This window comes from Lytechinus variegatus, chromosome 1 (assembly GCF_018143015.1).
Source record: "Lytechinus variegatus isolate NC3 chromosome 1, Lvar_3.0, whole genome shotgun sequence".
In the NCBI taxonomy this organism is placed as follows: domain Eukaryota; kingdom Metazoa; phylum Echinodermata; class Echinoidea; order Temnopleuroida; family Toxopneustidae; genus Lytechinus; species Lytechinus variegatus.
Genome location: NC_054740.1, coordinates 78370263 through 78394062, shown reverse-complemented (window position 1 = coordinate 78394062; position 23800 = coordinate 78370263). Strand labels below are relative to the sequence as shown.

The following is a 23800-nucleotide window of genomic DNA, read 5'->3' as shown; positions in this document are numbered from 1 at the left end:
ATAAAATGACTAAAAATTGAATCAACTCTATTTTAACAAGAAAGATGAAAAGTACAGATATTATTCCGCAGTAAGAACGAACATCCATTCAAATTAGGTCTTTGGCTCAAAAAGGGTGATATTTTATGACTTTAAAGACATAAGTGGCACCTTGCGACTTCGCTAAACGAATCTTGTTTTTGTAGAAATTTGAGAATCTTTCTATCAAACGTACTTGTTGCAAATGAAATTAGGACATACTGAAGTTCAAAAAGGAAAAAAATATTGTCGTTTTTAATGAAATCGTGTGTGGCAAGATTTAGCCAACAGCTAGTGTCACAGTCAGACGAACAAAAGATACTTTATACCGATCGAAACGATTTTTGTCAGTTCTTTAGCTCATCGATCGTTTTAGTCCGGCTCGTTGAGACTGCGGCAGAACAGGTGTATATTTTTTGTATTTTCTGTCCTTATCTTTTGGGGCGTAGATTCGCATGCTTATCATATCCAGTATATTCATCATTTGTTCATACTTTCTTTTTATTTCAAAGGTGTTATATATTTTTTTTTCTTTCTTATTCCACATTTAAGCCACCTTTATCTAAAGATCCGTTTCCATGGTTGATACTTATTCAATAAGAGAAAACAATTTATTCGAACATGCATCACTTACTTATAGGGAAAATGATGCAGTCATTAATGGTAGGTTTTAAACGGAGTTGGTGCAATTCAAGGCTATATATTTCATATATTTTTGTTTGTCAGGTGTACTTTGATTTTTTTTGTCATCATCGTTGAACTTATTTGATTCATTGATTTCAAGAGGTAGGGAAGACCGGGGTTAGTTGGAATATGGGGTAAGTTGAAACATTGTAATTTTCTTTAACGCGTGCAAAATAAATTTATGCAATACTGCCCTCAATTTATTGCAATAATAATTCTACACTGTTGTATTATTAATAGCAATAAATTGAGGGTAGTATTGCATAAATTTATTTTACAGGCTTTAAAGAAAATTACAATGTTTCAACTTACCCCATGTTCCAACTAATCCCGGTCTCCCCTCCTCCGGGCTGAAAATTCACAAAGCAAAATGCTCAAAAAATTCATAAAAATCGGATAGCAAATAACGAAGTTATTGTTTTTTTAAGTTTAACCATCTGTGTAAAATTACACGTCATTATGAATATTCATTAGATGGGCTGATGATGTCATATCCCCACTTTCCTTTTTTATGTTATTACATAATTTTTCATACAAGTTTGAATAATGTGTCTATTCTATAATGAAATAAGTTGCAGCAATGAAAATCTAATGCACTAAATCAGTTGTCCATCCATTTTTTTAGTTCTTGGTAGAAAAAATTTGAATAAACATAATTTCATATAATAAAACACAAAAGAACAAGTGGGGATATGATATCATCAAGTTGTTCATTGAATATTCACGAAGGCATTCCTAGAACATGCCTAGAATAATACAAATCTTTAAAATGCCATAACTTTGTTATTCCTTGTTCAAATCATATTATTTTCAGCCCGGAGCATTCCTTTAAGATTCAATCTATATGTATTTTGAAAAAATAATCATAGGTTAGACATAGGCAGAGTATAAGATGCAACTCTCCCTGTCCTCAACGACGCCATTCAGTAAAGTTCGTACAAGTAAAAAAAAAAGAAAGTTTTATATATTTTTTTTCCTTTATTACGTCATATTATTCGTCATCTAAATAGTCTATTGTGGTCTCAATTACTCATGTATCTGTAGATTTGCCCACATAAATGCTGACAAGGGTCAATGGACGGAAAATTCCCCCGATTACCTTGATTACATAATTCATGTATACTGGGAACTTGTCTGTCATAACATCATTAAATGTTGTTCGGTAACGGCCGCAGATGCAGGCGTTTTATCTTGACTCACCTGCATAAAATCGGGTGATCAATTATCGCGACAACCGAAGCAACAGTAATTAATCTAAATATCAATAACGATATAGTTGCATGACCGTAAATGATTTGATAGAATGCTTGCATTTTTATATAACTGAGTATAGAAAAGAAAAATAAAGTGTAAATGCGATGATCCGTCGCAATCTAACCACCCCCCCCCCCTTAATATTGGGTAAAGAGGGGGGCGTGTCTGAATGTTTGCTGGTAAAGTATACGCAATGTTGTGTGGAAATTTACCATTACGCCTTTTAGTTTACCAAATAATTTTTACTCACAAAACGTGCATAATATTTTACAATTTTAACTAGTTTTAGAGATTTAGAATGTAATTACATGAAATAAGTTACTTTCATAACAAAGCGGAATCATTTTACAGAGTACAAGAGACTTGTTGAACGTGCAATGAGACTTTCAGAAAGTAAAAATATATACCCTTCATGATTGTGCGTGCTCGATCGCCCCATTCGCTTGCTTGGCACTCAAGCAGCATAGGTACCTCCAAACACCATGAAACACATCAAGAATCTGCATGTCGTACGTTACACCGAACACTATAATTACGATTGGTTGCATTGGTCATTATGTGAAAGCAGTCTTCCGACTGACACTCTCTGTTACCGGGGCCAAAAATATCAAAAGCGAAAAATATTATTTGGTCATGGTCATAATCAACCAAATAATACCAATTTGATTTGAATTTCTATTGGAATCTACTGGTTGATCAAGCCTAGAAACATCACTCATCGATCACCACCTTGTTACATGGCAATGTGTGTCCGAATTACTTAACCGCTTTCCTCCTCGTTACATGACGAATGAAAGTTCTTGGCTCGAGGAGAACGAGTCAGTTTCAGGCAAATCTTGTGTAAAGTTTAAGGACGATCAAATCCGGAAACCCAGACAGTGTTCTGATCTGATGCGAAGGAGATAGATACGTGTGAAATGTATACTGATATTCCTTTATATTAATTTCCATGATCGTGTCTAGAGTGCAATGTCAAATTTGAGGAATTATTCCTTCCTTTGAAACAAAATGAATACATTACCGTTAATCCATAAATTTATTCGAGTTAACATTTGTCACAACCCTGATGCTTCTAAACATGGGGGAGCCTCGTACGAAATGTGCACAATTGTAAGGGACGATTGAAAGTCCTCCATGTAACACGATTAAGAAGGGGGATCCTTTTTAATTTCAATTTGTTCCCGATATTCATGATTTTGCGACATTTCATGCGATAGTGCATGTGTCCAGGGATCTGGGAACGATTTTTTTTTTACTGAGAGCACTGATGTAAGTTTTGACAAGCAAAACAAAAAAAACAGTTTTTTATAACCGAATGAAAGTTATTTTGATCACAAGAAATTTCACAAAGAAAAAAAAACACACTACAAAATGGAGGTTATTAATATTTTTTACATTTTCTCTATTTTTTTTACACCTACCAGAATTTCAGGGGTGCTGCCTATGGAGATTAATACACGCAGCACCCCAATGAAAATCTTGGGGTTGCTTCAGCACCCCGCTTCCCTGTGTCACGTGATTGAAATTCAATAATTTTTCAAAATGGCTCATGATAACTAAATATATATGTACATGAAATAAAAGGGAGTAAGTTGTTTGCGTGTTACAAATTAAAAAAAAAACAATTAAAACAACATAGTGTTTTTTATTTGATGGATTTTCGCCATCAATAAACTCATGTTTCTCTCATGTTTTCCGCTTTAACAACATTGACAAAGTTGGCGTTAAGTTGAACTTTCCCTTTATGTAACACTAATGCACACGGCATTTGCCTGTAACGGACTATTACCCCCTCTTTCGTCGGATAAAAGTCGGCTGGAAATGGTTGATGATTCTGATGATAGGGATGTTTTCCTCATTGTGTGGTCCCAATGCATTCAGTAATCCGCGATTTAGCGGAATTTAACTTATTCTTTTCACTTTCTTTTTCAAACGTTTGAGCAATCGATCTACACCACTTAAAAAGAGACCGAAGCGAGAAATTAGTTTTAAAACCCTCTATCAATCAGCCGATCAATATTTTAAGTGTCGAGATCGGGAGTAGGTTTGGTGGTGTTGAAAGGGTAGTTGCTGAAAAATTAGCTTTGATTCAGCAACAAATTTGAAATTATCTCCGTTTGTGGCATTTAATGTAAAGTTGTATCCATTTCATTATTGTTTGAATCCTCGCCACTACCATCGTTACCACATTGATTTTAGTAAAAAAAAATTATAAAATCTAGACTCCAGAATCGATCTTCCATTTTTTTTTTTTAAATCATTGTCACCATCAGCATCATCATATTTATTATCATTTCAATATGTTTCGTTGCCGTCACTTACCGTTATCGATTTGTGTATTGCAAAAGTGATACAGACATAATGATTAGTTTTCCGATTAAACACCTTTTAAGTATTTTTTTCAAGTTGTCTAAGCCTTTCCTCCAGTTTAACTTCTTTCTATCAATAATACAATATTTTCATTCCCCATAATATACTTTTAGAATAAACCAAACTTGTTTATCGGTCGTATTCTTCGTGATTTCCCGGACATCACTTATTCTCCCAGTAAATACTTGATGAAGACATCACTTCCCAATCCACAATACAAACAAAACTCGACATCAAAGTGCTTAAAAAATATCCCTAAATTGGTCAAATTCTAAGGAACAAAAAGGGGGGCAAGAGGCGGGAGATAACAGCGCGCTTTTTACGACCTTTTATATAAAACCTCTCTTATAATTCGATGTTTTGGGCTAAATAATTGCGTTAGTGTCTGGACAATGACGCGGAATAACCATTTAAGGTTCTTTACTGGTATAGAATTAACAAATCAGGATATCAAAAGACGGAAGACAGGTGACAAGGGGAAAGAAAATCTCGAAGTTGGTTGTGCAGTTCGTTGACACCCCCGTTTAATCATGATGGTTAAGAATTAATCAGAGGTTGACATCGAAAAAAAACCTTATAGGATATTGGTAATGTTTTGATGAGTTTGAAGAGATGTTTCATCAGACAAAACGGCTTCAATCAGTGTCACTCTAAAGATGGATTATCCTCAATTGGTGTTCTCATCAAAGAAAAGAAGAATATAAAGCAGTGGGATGAGTTAAGATGAGACGGTAAATACCGCAAAATTTATGTTGCAGAGAAGCCGTTTGTGGAGGGATTGCTTGGCTCTTAAGATGTGTCAAAATGCGATGACCACGATGAACTTTTAACAGCAAGATTACAAGAAAGCGAGATTGCTATTACAAGAAAGCGAGATTGCTATTACAAGAAAGCGAGATTGCTATTGAGCCATAATCAAAAGTAAATTACTTTGTTCTGCGAAAGGACAAAGTAGAAAAATATGAGAAAAATGAGAAGAATAAAATCAAATTTTGCTCTTGCAGCTTGCAGGCGATTTCTAGGTCGAAACATAATTGCTTTAGCATAGTAATGATTAAAAAAAATCGGTTTACGTACTTTACCTTTACTTTCTCTCATTGCTCGGACCCTTCATTTTCATGAATTAAAAAGCTTTATCTTAAACAGCCAAATGTAATACTACAGTGAGGAGTAATAGTAAATGTATCATGTCAGATGAAATTAAAACGAGGCAACTGGTGAATACCTGTATTATCTTCTGGATAAACGACTAGTTTTTCTTATCTTGTCTGCTGCCAGCTTTCGCTAATATTTGAATTTTGGTGTCACGATCTTCACATTTTCATATTCCTCCTCTTTCCGTCTATATTAATTCTGTAATCATCATTTTTTTTTCACTATAGTTATCATGATTTATTCATTCATGTGTTTTTATTTCTTGACCTATTCATACTTTCCAGTTAATCCCCTTATTTGAGCAGATATTTATATTTACATATCCCCAATCTTTTTAAAGTCTTTCTTTTATTGCGTATAACGGGCTCGACTTTGCCACAAAAGGCAATTGTTCTCTGATTTTAAAGTGTTTTTTTCCCCTCACTACATGCAATTGTTAATAAAACTTGAGCAATTCATATCATTCTAGCTACTTGATGCAGATTATCATTAGAGTGTGGGAAACGATATGTTGATAAATAATAATAACAACGCATCTAATACATATATTCAAGAGGCGAATCGAATAATGTTCTCGGAAAAAAAGTCCTTTTATCTGTCAGTCGCTCGGCTCGCTTGTAGAATGAAATAGTTTTGGTCAGCATTGTGACAAAATTCCAGAGTAAAGCGATATTCAGCAGATATATCTTACCAAATATATTTCGCTTATATTGTATTTTGATCATGAAATTACATTTCGTTTACTACATCGCTTATTTTCTCATGTACGCTATGATTCGTATGGTACTAGGGATGATTGGAAAGCAAACGAATTAAGCAAGCGAGGTGACCATATATTTTCTTACATACATTTCAGAGAAGTCTGTGACATGGTGTAATTAAAAATATGATTAAAGACTTATCACTTATACTGTAATAGAAGGGTGCTATTTTTCTCGCTCGTTTCGCTCAGTCTGATATTATAACACGACATAAACAGGATGGTGTATGCAAGACGATTTCAGACCTCAGACAAATTACAAGATAGATTGATTGAGCACGCATATTATGCTTACAATTAGATACAGCTAGCTTTCCAATTTTCGTCTTTAAAAAGAAAGTTTCCCACCTCCATCACGTGAAAGGAGGGATCCCTGTCCTGTTTGTCATGCTCTAACATGTTACCCTCTATGACTCATCAATGCCGCCCCCAAGTTCTCGGCCACTTTTTTCATGGAGCATAATGGTACCTCTAGAAATAGCCTATTCTAAAAAAAATCAATAAACCTAAAGTATCACATACTTGATGATGAGGTATTGGGGTGTCTTAAAGCTTTTGTACATCCCTCTACACTCTTCTTTCTTATTCTAGGATAACTTGACTCGGTAAAAGAAAAGAGAACAAAAAGCGGGGCGAGATCACTGGACAGTGAAGCTTTTGAAAGCGTCAATAAAAAGTCAAATCAACTACTTTGTGAAAATCCTTACTTAAGACCACCTTGTATCAATACAGTGTTTGTAACTGATATCTAACCGTAAGAGTTGTATGCAGTTATACATCAATAACGAAGTTTGTGAACTCCATGTAGGCATGTAACCTCCCCCACCCCCCCACACAAATATACCAAAATACAATATGTTTACCTGAAAACACAGGACGCAATATCAATGTATAATTACTATACTGTTGATTATGTCACAGTTTTCTTGGGGTACACTCGGGAAACATAAATTTCAGCTATATTTTAAAAATTAACAATGTTTACTTTAAAGAAAAACCCTGCAAATCTTTAAGTATCTAACTCTAGTAAACAACGAAAGTGTGTAAAGTATAAATGTATGTTTTCGTCACAGAGTGCCGTCTTTAACGATATAGTTGATATAATCATTTTTGGTGAGTTAGTAGTAAACTGTGACTTTCATGAATAATACCTCTCTCACTTCATGGAAATCCAAAATAAGATTGAAAATAAGGACGATTTCAAAAAATGTTTCGAAAGAATATAAAATATTTTGCGTTTCCACTTGGGGCAAAGACGCGCGCGTCAAAGCGGTAGATGACTTTTGTTCGTGGACTCTTTGCAGGGGTCGAAGAGTTTTATTGTCAAACCTTTATCCGGATAGGGCTAACTAGAGATGTACAATGCCTTTTGTGTGGGCTTGGAAGTAGCTAGGTTTAGGTTTGAAAAGGTTAATTAAGTGGTTGGAGGATTTAAGGCTCGTGCGTAGTACTTACTTAAATTGTTGGATTATCCTTTATTTGGTTTTGATGGGGAATGTCTTGTAGCTTCCACATGCGTTGGCATGGGGCAAAGGGATGGGGCATTGACAGAATTGAAATAGTAGTTGAGACTTTGGAAGTTCTTGTGTTAGAGGTGAGAGCGGGCGTGAATAGTAAAATAAATAAAAAATCTCGCCATATTTCATTGAAAAGTCTACTTCGAGAACATACCAATCATACTTACCAGACTAACCAGTCCTCAAACTTTGTTTGCTTTATATTCTACTGAAAGAAATAAAATGTTAATTCCTCTACGAAAAAGACATTCATTGAATAAATCAAAATCATGTCAGAAAGAACAATACAATATTTTTTATCAGAGCCCTATCTGTCTTCGCTATGCAATAAACATGATAGACAGCCTATCTTGTTTATTGCATATCATAGACTTTTCCAAGAAATTTGTAAGTATGATGCACGGTCAGTTTTCGCAGGCCCCAAACTTTGAAAATTCGACGTTTTCAATTTCATTTCATTTGTTAATTTCCAAAGATCTGAAAGAAGGCAGTATTTTTTTCATTTTATTTTAACTTTAGACATTTATTTTGTACAGCAGAATCCTTTGTATGAAATTACATAAGAAGTACAAATGTAATATATATATATATATATATATATATGAATACAAATCAAAATAAATGCACAACGGAAAAACACAAATTATAACGAAAAATGGTAAATGAAAACAGAGCAAAACTAAAAAACCAAACAATTAAAGTTTCACACGGATTAAAACGGAGGTTTGTTAATTCATATTTAAAATGTCATTTTAAATACTACCTACAGATTATAGCTTGGACATCTCTGCAAAATCATTGCAAAAAACCCTCATAATTATTGATAACTCAATCCATTCCTGAATCAGAATTTCGTTATTTTCCTTTCTACCCTTTAGAGGTCGAACGAAGGTCTTCCATGGCTGGCCTAACAAGGAAACACCCTCAATATCCGAAACTTATTGTGGTCAAACATTGAGCATAATAACAGTGTAATTTGTGTTGAGAACCACCCGGCTAGTTTAATTGTGGTCAGTGAAAATAATGAAAATAGGTTATACCCCTTCTGACCAATTACCATATTTGAGGATACTATAATAGCTTTGAAGTAAAGGATAGTTTCCGAGTTTTGATGACGTAGTCATTATTGTGAGAAGTAATTCGTATGCACGCGCCGACAAAAATTATATTGGGTGGCTACTGTAGCTTTCCATTTAAAAAAAAGCTCAGGAAAACAAGCAATTTGATAAAAATTGAATGTGCGTGGTTATCTAGTTCAAGTATTAGATAAAAATCATATTTTTTTTGGTAATATTCACATAAGATTTTGCATTATTGTCCAAAATGCATTTATGCGTGTTCTGTCTCCATGAGATAATGGGTAAACTTTTTTTTAGTGTAAGTGGTACCGTATGTTACTTTCGTCTGGACTCAATCTATAGTATCTTACATGTATTCTTCGTTTCTTGAAAATAATTTCCATCCGTGTATTAACGAATGAAAAGTTGCTATGCACTCATTTTGTTTTTAATTCTTCTGTCCAATACAAGGAATTTTTTTTACACTATATAATGAACAGTGTTAGCAATAAACGATTCATGCCTGCAATATAACTAGTTATTTTAGAACCATTTCACTAAAATTATTAATTATGCAGAAGAAATGACAAAAATTTGTATATAAATTATGCCTACATAAAATAAAACATCAATGTCAATAACGTTAAAATTGACTTATCTGGTGCGCCACAATAACTTATTACCCAACATTAGCCATGCAGCCTGAAATGTAGTGCTCTTGAAAAATGGAAATTAAGATATTTAATGGTCGTTGTCAGCGTTATCAATTTTAAGCATTACAGTCATTACACAGAATGAAAAATAACTGTGGAACTACAATTAATGTTTTGATTGTTCATTCAGAATGTATGATGATCATTTCCATTGTCATTCTTTTCACATTTTTTACTCAAATTATACAGGAACCTCGTGGCTATTAACACATTATCAGAATACATTTACCCAATATTAAAAATAGCAGGTTCTTGGGTAAATCATGTTAAATATACGTTGAGTGGAAATTTTCCTATCAAAGCATATTTGTCACCTAATATTTCACTCCTATATTATTTTTACTCAATATTGGGTGATTTTTTTACTCAACCTTTGTTGAGTGCCAGATCATAATTCTCAGTTTTATTAGTAGAAAAGAACACCTTCAAGTACAACTAAACAAATTCAAATTTTAACCCTAAAGAGTGTAATAAGCAGAAAATTGAGAAATCAAATCATACCAGAATATACAGTGATTTGTTAAGATCTTTGAAACTTTAAAACAAACCGCGGATTGTCCAACGTGACATGTGATGAGAAACGGAAATGCGCCGAAGAATTAAAAAAAAGAACTACAAAGAGAACTTCTTTTGAAATATTCTCTATAGCTACTGCCTAAATAAGGTGTCAATGTCTTTTGATACGTAATTGTCACTTCCTTTTGATATCAAACATATTAGGATCAATAAGAAAAGGACAACAGCTAAGAAATAATTTTCTGCTTACGGCCTTTATTTATTGCAGCGTGGTATAGGACACAGTACAAATTACAAGTTAGCTCTTGAATATAACAAAGACAGGCATGACAGGAAGCGATTAAGTTACATTTATATATTTTATCAAACAGTTAAGACAATAATTTTAACATTACAATATTTGGTTAGACATTATTTCAGAAAAAGATGTCTGCCATTATAAATGGTTTGAAAATGTTAACAATCTCAAACAAAACTTTTAAAACGGAAAACAATGATTTGTTGAAGATATTGGTTATAATGATGAGCTTGTTGTCGATGATGATGATGATAATGATTATGATGATGATGATGGTTAGGATAATTTTGTAGTTACTTTTCTAACGATGACTATGATTGTGATAACGACGATGGTTTTGATGATATAAGAGGATTTTTTAAGGATGGCAATGCGATAAATATTTTTTTTAAGTCCCCTAATATTGACCTTAATTATTCTGATTGAAGCCGATAATTAAAACTTCGCTTTATTTAACGAACCAAATCACGAGATAAGATCAGTACATCGATAATGTGACATCATCACAACATATACAAGACTTATAAACTGTGTCATGTCTTATTTTCTTCAGGAAAAGTGAAATTGTCTAGTGTATAGTATTTTACGACCTCACACAAATTTGAAGAAATCGTGCAGGAAAAATATAAAAAAGTAGGACGTTGATGGAACAAGAACCTCGATGACGCAGCACTATTTCGTTCGTTAAATCTTTATCATTCTTCTTCATCTAAAGTTCAGTATAAACATCTGATAAAATGGTTTAAAATGACAATTGTTCAAAGTATTATATTATCAGTTTGATTACATGTATTTAATATTCGCTTTTGAACATGTTAAAATCGTAGTTACATATATTCTTTACTCTGAATATTATCACAATTTTACAGTTCATTATTTTCTTTGTCGGAATAATGATAATCCGATCTGAAAATATAATAACCGTGTTTTTTTTGTTTTATAATGAAAGTAGTGCACAATAAATGCAGAACGAAATGATAAAATCAAGATAAAACATTAAACATGCGAGATTCAACCTAATAGGTGACTGAATTTATTAATAAATACATTAATGCAGTTTTATTTTGACACAGAAAAAAGTGTATATAACATTTGAAAACGTGCTAACTATTTTGTAATAGTGAATTCATCATCACAACTGATTATTTTTTAATGGACAAATTAATTTAGAATAATCCTCTATTATCTTTTAGTATGCGTTGATTAAAGTTGATAAAAAAATAAAATGAATAAATACAGAGGCATGGAAACATGTCATAAGAGTCTATTAGTCTTGAAAATTCAATTTTACCGTTCAGAAAGATTTCAACTAACTACTCATATAGAGTAAAATTCATAAAGATTCTGATGATCATCATGATGATGCAAAATGTATCTTTATTCTAGAGACAAAAGAAAAGTTATAATAATCATCTAGAATATCAAGATTTTTATGCTCGGGGGTACAGGGGATAGGCCCTTGGAACGATTTTTTAAAAGGGACTCTGTTAAATTTGACAAGCAAAAAAAAGTTTGCAATAAAGAAAATGAAGGTGATTTTGGTTAAAATCTTCAGCACACCCGCTTGTATAGGGCCATGGCAGAGGGGGGGGGGGGCATGGGTGTTGATCAGGTTTGAATTAGTAAAAAAAAAAAACGGAAGAAAATGGGAAACAGAATAAAGAAGATTATCGAATAGGATCTTGTTTGTTCAACTCTAATAGATTACCCGTTATTACACTGAAAGAAAAAAAAATGTTGCCCCCTACCAAAATACATAGGCCCCGCCCATTGTTTATGACGTTTCTACCCGTGGCTCAGAATCAACTACTTTTCTTCTTTTTCGCGCCATTTTTCCCGTCAGGTAATTGAGTCAACTCCATCGTCTCCCACGTGATGTAACATAGGAAACATGAAATATCATTCTCATAAAACTCACCACGATGAGAAGGCAAAACTCACCAGCACAATGAACCCACAAACAATGCTTCCCAAGCTACAAGAGACTCTTCTTAGAAGTGTCTCCACTTTTGAATAATGTACTTCGATAATTTGTTTCATTCTATCAGACATTGATAACGAGTAAATCATGTGATGGAAAGTATAGGACATATCAGGGCCAACTGGAATATTTGCGTGTGCGTCGGGGATGGGGAGGGGGTGCTGCCCAAATTAAATTTTAAAAAAAGATGATATTGTTCAGTTTTGTGTTGAATTTTGAACATCACACTTTTAATTGGAATTGATAATGACAGAATTAGTATATGTGTTGGGGTAGGCTGTTACCAAAATAAGAAAAAAAAAATGATATTTGTGTTTTAAGGATGTTTTTATTGCATTCTCTCAAATCAAAATACACATTACTATGTATTTGATCGATTGTATTTTTTTTTTCAACATCACGGTTTTTAATCGAGCTTCCTGTAATATCTGGCTGCTTTGATTTATTTTACACACCAAATTTTACCAAACATATCGATTGTGGTGCTCGCTTGGTTAGCTCACTTTCAATTTCCCCTTCAAAATACTGCACCTTATTTAAACAAAACTCCTCTTGTTTGCCTCTTAACGCTATTTGCAAAGGACACTGTTGCACAGATATTATAAAGTTTGATTTGTTATTAAAAGTACCTACCATGGTAACAGGCTTCATATCCAATCAAAATCAGGTTACACGATGGAAAAGTTGCTGTCGAAAGTTATCGCAATGAAGTAATAATAATGTAAGGAACCACTATAGCGCACGAAGGGAAGGGGCCATGGACCCCCCACCCCCCCTCAAAAAAAAGAATAATATAAAATGAAATAAAAAATAAACAAGAAAAAAACAGGAAAAAGGGGGGAAAGGGTGAAATATTATACTATGTTAAAAAACTTTTCTTTCTGGCTTCGCTCATTAGCCATGTCTGTCCCCCTACGTTTCGGGGGCTCATTATGCCACTGTAATGAACTATAATAGTGACCAATTATAAGGTATTGTAAGATTTTTTTTATTATGCAATGTTACCCAAGCTGCGATCATATCAAATCAAGTTTAACTTGAGATCTATCAAACCTCTTAAGTAAAAATTGAGATCAATCTCGGATATAGATTGGATTTAAGCAGTTCATTTTTTTCTCAAGAAAAGTTCCAGATCGGCAGACTTCTTTTTGGAACTTGCAGCTTATATGGAATTAATTCATAGAGTTCGTCATTTTGAACTTAATTCGATCTACATTGACCTACATAAAAATGGTCTATGGTTTAAATTTTAGGCCACTTGAAAGAACTATAAAACAAACACAAATAAACAAAAATAATCATATATTGATTTTAAACCAGAATCACGTATTTAGGAAATGCGTTTGGTATTGTTATATCTTCTCCCTGCGTTTGATTTGTATCGAATAAATTCTACAAACCTTAAAATGTTTTAGAAAGATAATTCTATCTGCAACAGACACGAGTGCTCTCCTCCTTATTGTACATAATCTGAAATGAAGGCCCATGGATTTGTTTATGTTATGTTCCTTTTAGAGAAAGAAAACTTTCACAGAATGAAATATAGTGGACGTGGACATATTCGATGCCCAGAAATGTGATATGTGCTCAATATGCCGCTTTAATGAAGACACTGACTTCCAAAATGTCGAAAGCCAGTCAGAAATACTTGATTAACTCTTTTTATCAACAGAATCTAACGATTGAACACTAACTGGCTTCAAGTTTTATGATATCATTGAAATAATAATTTACAAGATATAATTGTGTTAGCATCGTGTCCTTGGCATTAGATGTATTCAATTTTATAGTGACGTACTGTATTCTTTCCTGAAAAACTGACACCGTGATTGTCATCTAAATTGTGTGAATTAAAATGACATACTGTCCAAACTCTTTTAACACTGTAAACAGTAAACAAAATATATTTTGACAAATACTCTACGTAGGCCCACTACTGGTACATTATGATAAAAGTGACTGCCAAAATACAGGGCAGTATTAAACGATGTGTACTGAAAGTTGGACAGAAAAATATCAAAGTTGATTAAAAATCGTTTCGAGTTTCAACACAAACAAAGCCATTCTATTGTATGATCGTGTGAACTTGCGCGATCTTGAGTCAAAACTCAACACTTCAGTCCATTTATTTCATTATAAGGTCGAGGCAGAGTTTCTTACAAGTCTTAAGCGATTAGAACATTGAAAATGAAATAGACAGAAGAGAGAAAAGAAAAGGAAAAGAAAAGAGAGACAAAACTTTGTAAAGAAGATGCGCAATTTCCCACGGGACGGTGTCAGGAGTGAAACGATAAGTACATGCTCGACCCAGCTTTTGAGAAGGCAAAGAAAATTGAAGCTTTTGATTGGGCGAGAAGTTGTCCAATCACTACACTGCTGTCGACGTGAATGCGGCGCGCGGTTTGTAAGCTATTGTTTCGCCCCGTTAAAACTGTACCAATAGCCCCAAAAGCTATAAGCGACCACGACAAAGTGACCGGTGTATCAAACAGGCATCATACTCTAATACTTATCGATAGACAGTAAATACTGGGTCATTAATCTCACCTAGAGCTTAGTTAATCCACAGCAAATAGCTGAGAACAAACCTCACCATCCCCGCCTCTCTGCGCTATCTGGATTTTGTAACGTCGAAACTGTCACTTTTTATTTTTGTTGTCTCCGTCCGTCAAAAATTGTTTGCTCATTTAGTTATATGAACGAAGACAGGAAAGTTTGGCTTTTTTATTTTCGTTTGTCTTATTGGCTGATTTTCCGTTGTCTCTCTCTCTCTCTCTCTTCGTATCATTTTATAATTTGATCAATAACTTCTCATGGTCATGAAAAGGAAAGATTGCTGTTCCGTCTGGCCTCAGCACGTTGAATACTGAAACAGGTTCCGGACATGATTGAGTAAGAAGTGGGAGTTAGTTTGGTGCAATATCCAGTTGTTCTGCCAAGCTAAATACTCGCGGTAACGGAATTCAATCTACCCGGTGCCCTTTATTTTTAAGCAACATTTTCATCTGTTGGCATTTGTGTCATAACCCGCAAGAAGGATTGCCACAATATTGCTAGGCAACTAAAGAAGTACATGTTATCAGGCGAAGTACCTTCATCGGGATGAATCGTCAACCTATCTAGGATATATAGAGGAAGAGAATGAGCATCTTGAATTCTTGGATTCCTACAGCAGTCTCTTCATAATGTCCAAATCAACCTGAGGAAATGACAAGATTCTTCTGGACGTAACATACTTCTATACGAATTGAAGACCGAAACTGAGGATATTCTATTTTTCATTTTGGAGGATTGCTAATATCAGCTTGAGGATTAGAAGGAGGAGAAGGATCGAGTTTATAAACCTTACTTGACGGGACAGTACCCCTGAGGGGGCTAGCTAGACAAGGTTGGAAATACGCTTCAATTCATCTTCGTGTTTTGCCGGATTCTTACATTCTTTTGTTACACTTTACACTTTTTTCTTGGAGTTAGTTTAGATGAGGATATTGAGATGAAACTTGAGTGGTTTGTAGCGTTTTTCTTCATTCCAACTGCCAGCTTACTCGCCAAGAAGACAACAGCGGCATCTAGTACAAAATGGTGGTAAGTGATCCCTCGATTCTTTCTAATTCGTTCTCAGCATCACCGACAATCGTCTTGTAAACCGTAAATGGATTTACGCTTAAAGCTTGCGTCTTCGCGTGTGCAATATCAAACGATAATTCACATCACACCGTGAAAAGGCAGATAAAATAATATTACCTACATAAACATTTCTCTCTCGTGTTAGTTTAAATGATTTATCCTTTATATTTGTGAAACTCGAACTGATGCCTCGTTGAATTCTTGAAGAAAAAAGGTATTCGATATTTAATAATAATAATAACAAGCAGTTCTTGTATAGCGCATATCAAGATAATGAATATAACGTCTCTATGCGATTCCAAATGACTTGAATATTATTACCCATCAGGCTTCAGCTTGGACGGATCGTTACAGCAAACCGCTGTAATTTATTTCAATGACAATCATTTCAGTCAAACATGTCCCACTTAGTTTGAAAGGTAAATGTGCATGTAGATAGATAGATATCAAATACCAATAAACTATGTAAAGTATATGATTGCATGTAGTACTAAATTATCATCAAGCCTAAATAAAATTAAAGGAAAATGACAAGTCATGTTAACCAGCATAGGTATAAGAGGCCCGCACTATTATGGCGCCAAAGATTTGGGAGGTTTTCTAGACTTTAATTGACCCTATCTACGCGATTCTCCTTTCCTCAATGCCATGCATTCCGTGTCTTCCTGTTCGAATAAAGTCTTCGTTGAAAGCCACTATTGTATCTGCTTTCAATCTTTCAATATATCACCTATACGAGGAAACTTCATAAGAAAAGTATGAAGCTTGTGAGAGACTTATTTTGAAACCAGACGAAGTAAATGGGGAGTTACTTGTATCTATGAAAGGTGTAATATATATATATAGTTCACATTTCCAAAAACTAAAACTCAGTTTGAGATGTAATGAAACTCAGTTTTGTTTTCATTACATGGAGTATTAATAGTATATTCCTTAATTATACTCCCTTCGAAGTGCGTTATAGGAATTAAACATTCGTTTCAATTAAGGTGAAGTCATCTGCCTAATAGGTACACGATTGTTGCTTTGAATAATGCACTGAGAACATAATAACATATGGGACGATTGTTGTCATCAGATATGGTGTGCTGAATATGATAACAAAGTATGGCAGTGATATTGATTTATTTCAATCAGATGAACAAATTTCATTTCAGATGTTAGTATTTTATTCTTTGATACAGGCTTTGAAGTTTTTTCGTGCATGCATTTTCGTATAGGTGCCAGCGACATGCATTTTTGCATTGCAGCTCGTTTACAGATAATAATTATAGCTTGCCAACAGTGTACGGAAGTTGACTGGTCTATGAACACGTGTGTTTTAGGCGATGAGCTCATAAAAGAGTGCAAAAAGATACCTCATTACAATACGTGTTGACTGCTACCTGTCATAACCTCATAACATCGACGAATAATTCCAAGCAGCTGAGGTAAACACGACACTACCACCGAACACTTGTTCTTTCCGGCACTACTAAACTTTCTGGGGAACTAACATTTAATCCATCAAGACTTGTATGTATGAACCGTGCCAGATATATCAGCATAGCCTTAAACAACTCTTCCATCCAAAATCAAACTTACAGAGAATACAAGAAAGGCAAAGCGCGTGTGAAGTATTGTTTACAAATATCAAGGTGATGGCGGTAATCATATTTAATATTCAAATAGGAATGAGCTTGATATGGGCAGACTTAAGGGTTTTCAAGGACAATAATTATGCACAACGAGAGTTCAGAAAATATATATTTAAAGTTAATGAGTATTAGAAATGGATGAGGAGTAACATAATTTGGATAATGCTGTAAAATCAACATTTCACGTTGGTTCAAGGATCATCACCTTTTTCAACAAGAAGGGGAAATCTACCAATTTTTTAAATACCACTTGTTTTTTTAATGTCGATTTAGTGATTGTATTAAATGCAATATTTTTTAAATTATAATTATAATTCAACTAAATATGCAAGTCAAACGATTGACAGATTAACAAGTGAAGACAATTTAACGTTGATTCAATAAAACACTGTATAATGTATTCGTGGGCGTTTGTCAGAAACATCTGTTAATGCATCCAATACAGGAATCGAACTGGTTCCGTACAGGGAGGTAACCTTTTCAAACCAGTAATTTTTTTGTGTTTTTCCCAAAACAAAAATATAATGATATAACGATACTGACATAATATCAAAGCATTTTATGTAGACCCCGTATGATTTGAATGTTACTTAAGATATACATTATAAGGAACCCAATATAATCTCTTAGAATTCAAGAATTCATGTTCTCTTCAAAATCAGATAAGGTCATTGTACTTTGGCTAAAGCGATGTTTAGGTTTCATGTAAAAATAATTTTATTGAATATGGTTTATTCAATATTTGCCGTATTGGGTGCATACTTGATAGATTTATCTTTTTTCTGTTTTACTTTAATCTTCGATCGTTACGTCACCCTTCTTTTGGGGAGAGGTAAACATATCTGCAGTGAAATTATATAGAATAAGCGAATAAACAACAATTTCCTAGTATCATGAGTATGGGAATCCAGAAAGTGGATATTGTTGTCATCTTCACATTCTTCTAAATTGATTCTATTGTTCAAGCCAAAAAAATATTATGTAATATTTCCATACAGTCCAAAAACCTTGATATATTGGACTTAATTTTTTTTACGCTTTACATTTATTTGAATTTGATATTAAGTAAAAACATTTAAAAATGCAAAGAAAAAATAGACAAGATTGTATGATCAAACGTGAATCAAGAAACGAAAAATACTGGATTAAAAAGAAATTTTGATATGGGAATCTTCACAGAGATTACCATGTATAAATTATGTTCAAGAACACCTCTTTGTAAGGTACAACCCCTAAACACCAACGATGATATGTTTTAGTCGATTTAAACGTCTGTTCTTTACACAAGCCACATGACTTCTCTTTCACACGTCTAGGCATGGCAATTCAATCAATTCACGACAATAAAGATATGATTGAAGAATAGGAAATATGACAATTTTTCTTTTCCGATTGACAAGTTTTGCCCCTTTCCTGCGTCTAATGAATCCAAGGCGGATTGGAATAGGATACTACAGAGATGCTAAGAATTGATAACTATATTTGTCACTGCCCCCTTGTTGAATAAACTTTCGATTCACAATGTAGTTCACAGAACAACATTTCTTACAAAAGTGATTACAATATCTTTAGAAATAAAGAGTTTGTATTATATGATATCGTATATTCATATATTATGTACATGGAATGTTATTAGATATATTAATAATCTTTAATAAAAGCAAGTGAAGTATGGTAATCATATCACCAAATCATAATATTGTTTTCATTTTCAGAAAGCACAAACATTATTTTGTACCAATTATTCGTCTGCACTCATAATGAAATCCCAGCCACATTAACTCTCTAATTATAAAGTTACGATACAAAAATGATATAGGTTCTATTCTTGTCACATTTTGTTAGAATTTCGGTCACTTGCCGAACGAAGTCGAAGTGGGTTATTTTCAACTGGATCAGTCTGTTTAATAAGTAATTTCATGTAAGTCGAATATCAGGAGGGGACAATCAGTAAGTTACGTGTAGTAAAGAATGACACATTATTCATACATGCACTGTAGATAAATATTTTATTATTTTTATAATCATCTATTAATATTCCTATATACCAATTTTCATACATTTATTTTAATTGTTTATGCTCTACAGAAAAGGTACATATTCAACTGAAATGTGTTTTAATTAGCAATACTCTTGTGTTAGTGTAGGCCTACGTATATTGGTCATTCGATAGTGTTTAGAAATAGAGTGGTTACTAAAATTCACTATGATGTTATATGCGTCATATTCTAATTGTAATGTTCATATTATATAATGATCTTCTCTTGAATATAAAAAAAACATGAACAAATTTTACTCCTTTATTTGAATTATGATAGAACTTAGATAGATACTATCCTCCTTCACAAATATATAGTTTTGTCAAACAAACTCAATATCATCATGTAAAGAATATTTAACAATTAGTTATCATTGCTTGAGTTCGCTGTATTTATCTAAGAAAAAAAAAAGATTTAGAAAAGTAGCGTTATATACACTTTTGTGTCACGTATGTGTCACGTTTGTGGTATGAACTTGCAGTATCAGACTCCTGCTCAAAATGGCAGCAGTTGGCAGACCAATCGTGCCAATAGAAAGAATTATAATCGCGTTATCATGGTGAAAAACATTATGATGTTCATAATTTCAACGCCTTGTTTTATGAGCACGCGGAAGTCGTCAAAATAAGTAAGTAATTTGGCCATTACACCGTGTTTCGTGCAGTTGAGAAGCCCCTTTTTGGCTTCAAGTCGGTGTGAAAGAATATATTATTAGGGCATGCCGGTTGCCTGTCCTCCATATCATATCGAATTAGGAAAATTGACATGGATTTTGACGCCGTGGCCTGCGTATATTCAACAGATTCTTTTCCGGTGTAACGGGGAGAGGGGTAACGGGGCAGAAGGGACACAATACACAATAACAGGGTTGGTTTGAAATAATTTACACTATGATGGGTAAAATGAGGACATAAAGTACATGTTTCGGGAGGGGGAGGGGATGTTGGATAGGTATTTGTTGGGCGTTGGGGGCATTATACTCTTCTTTTCTCCGTTATAGTTTCAGAGTTTATTCCATAATTCTCATTAAATAAATAGAAATATACAATATACCAAATATACCGAGTATTAAGTATAATACAGAATCAGTATAATTATCAATGGTTCGAAGGTTATTTTGGCCTGTACGTATATCCATTTTGCCTATATAAATGGCTATTATATAGGCCTTTATATGGAAATTTCTTTTATCGCATTTCCTTGGGATTTGGATATTGATAGGTGTATGAAATTTTTTTTGTGTATATAGGCACTATCCATATAATAAAATTGTTAATTCTGTTACATGTAAATCAATTACTTGAATTGCCGATTATGTAAACGTCATGATAATAGGAATGATAAACATCGATATTCTGAGAGATAAGGAGATTTTTTATGTTTAAGTGTCAGTGTCTATCTTAATTTACTTTCAAGTTCACTTAAAACCCTCCTTCCATGAAACGAAATTCATCAAAGATAAATGCCAAAATATGACCTCAAGTCCTTAGAGAATGAGGTTCCTCTGCCATTCTTCTTCATGCTATTCATCCATATCTGGATGTTTGTAGACGTTTGTAAAGTTCAGAGATGGCCTACAGGATCTATTGGCTCATTTCACCTTCTAACCGTACAGATTCTCACACCCCCTCCATGAAAACAGGAGGTATGTATTGTACGTATCACCGATTATGTCCATCAGCTCCTTGCCGGGTTTTTCACCGAGGCGTTACATGAACTCGACCGGGGAAGTGCCCCGACTGGTAAAACATGCTCTCGTGGTGGTGCGTAGCTATCAATAGCTGGCACGACGTTTGGCCTCGCTGACTTTCGTCATCATGAGGATCTATATCCGCTAGTTTCCCAAGCTTGCTTGCCTGAACTTCGGAACAGCAGGTAAACTTGAACTTAAAGCCCCAGAAGCAAGATATAAATATCACTAGTGGCGCATTCTTTCAATAAGCCTTCACGGACGGGGCGGTTTCTTGCGTTACCCCTCCGGAACTTTGAATCAAATACGGCAACATGTGGTTCGAAGCGACAAAAAGTTCAGCAGGAGCCCTCAGGGACCGGTTTTTACTCCGGTTCTTGAAGTTCTCAGTCCCCCACTTGTTGTCCGTTCGGATCGTTCCTTTCAGACAATAGCATGATTCAATACAACATGGTTTATATTATAACAATCACCCCATCCCACCTATTTGAATCATTTAGCATGAAAGATTATTATGCTACCGTGGGATTGTTAGACATGACGGCAGTATCGCCTGAAATACATTTACGCCTTGATTAAATACGTCTTGTGGTGAGCCATCAGGGCATCTGTTTTGATGTTAATTGAATATCAATTCATTATGAATGATTCAGTGTTCAATAATGAATATATGATCAGGGTTTATATCGATATCATGTGTGTTTCCTTTTCCAAAGTGTTTGGCGTTTATACAGATAAATTCTTGGCCGAATGAGAGTTTTCAAATGGCCATATTTTCTTCGTTATATGTCGTTAATTGAATAGGATTCCCAATTCATTAATGATAATGACAATAGAGGGCTCTTATAAAGCGCACATTCTGTCAGACCATTGCCCATTATTGTAGCTTCAATAACCTGGTTAGAAAAACATTTCAAAACATAAATTCAAATTACCCAAGAGTGCACACCGAGTGCACAAAAGTTCTTATGTCCAATTTCGCCTCTCATTTTCAGAGATCGACCGTCATTTCTTTACCTGATATTTCCAGGGTCTATCAAATTTCTTTGAATATCCCATTGTTTTTTTATCTGTTCTCATAAAACTTTCCAGTTTATCCCCAGTCTAAGGTACAGGTTATAGAAAACGTGCGATGAAAGTAGGATAAATGTTTACGTTGCTGTGGCAACGCCTGATGTCATAAAAACGGCAGACGGTTTTAGCAATCTCCAAGTCCCCACTGTTTACAGGTACAATTTCATCAGCATAAACTGTCCACTCCTGCATCCTTAATGTTAACTAAATAGAAAGAGTTGATGAATCCAGTGCGGTGCACAACCATAAACACAGTGAAAGCTAGTCTTCCATTGGCAGTGATGGCAGCCCAACGAAAGTGTACGTAAGGAAGAATAAAGAGTAAAAGACATAAACATTGTAGAAATCAGTCTCACTGATCAGTGTTATGATACACACAGGCTTCAGTTAATAAGCTGTTCTATGCTAACCATACAATCGGGGACAATGGTCCGGATACTTCAACATCTTGATAAGATTCTAGATCATGCTTCATGTCACAGATTCATTTCCAGAGTAAATACATGTATAAAAAAATAAACCTTTAAATGAAGTGCAGACAAATACGAAGAGAATTAACTTCTTCGCTTTAGATAAAAGTTTGGATATTCTCTAATTATGACGGTTCTGATGCGGAATACAAATAATCATCCTTTGGTTTTACTTGTAGATGGTACAAACTATCGCTTCATGGGCGATGTGGATGATAGATGTTATAATTCTTTATCTCTGCTTCGGAAATATAACTATATCGCATATAATATAATCCACTTTTACCAACGGTAATTGCTTCATACCCTTTGCGCTTTATTCTCCAATATTAAAAGAACCAAAATAATGTTCAAATGATGATGAAATAATGTATTGTTGCTTGATGATACACCTAACAATATTTCTGAACTTCATTTATCACACAAGCCATACAAACGCCAAATAGTACATACATGTCAAGTACATACAGGCATGGCATAATTCCATGGTAAATGCATTATCTATGAATCATGTTTAATATCTAATTAAGTTTATCCGCGTATAGCAAGTGCATGACCTCAATCTAAGCACATTTTCTATACAGATTTTGTTGTCAGAAGCGGAAAAACACGAAGATGGTGCCAGTGTGAACACATCCATGGAGAGTGGAATTCTTTTGAATTTGAGGACATGATCATAATCTTTGGTTTTTGCCATGGAATCTAGTGGAAATGGAGAGAGCACGAATACCGTGGTTTTATATCTGCCACAATACCATAACTTTGATGAGGCATTATTCTGTGTTAACTTACCGGACTCGACATAGGAGTAGCAGGATGTCCCAAGTGATTAAGTCCTTGGATATAATACGGTTTGTGGAGCCGAACCTAAGTAAAATGCCTAGATTTATTATTTAGTAATAATAATAATAATGATAAAATCAATAGTAATAATCGTCA

At 34.2% G+C, this 23800-nt stretch overlaps 1 protein-coding gene across 1 annotated transcript in view; it reads left to right on the top strand.

Moving 5' to 3' along the window:
• The first annotated feature begins 14761 nt into the window (after positions 1-14761).
• Positions 14762-23800, top strand: part of LOC121424114 (protein Wnt-1) — a 38329-nt gene continuing 29290 nt past the window's right edge. Inside the window, exon 1 of the mRNA XM_041619716.1 lies at positions 14762-15909. Within this exon, the coding sequence (XP_041475650.1) occupies positions 15818-15909 (92 nt within the window). The 5' untranslated portion in view covers positions 14762-15817. The remainder of the gene's footprint in view (positions 15910-23800) is intronic.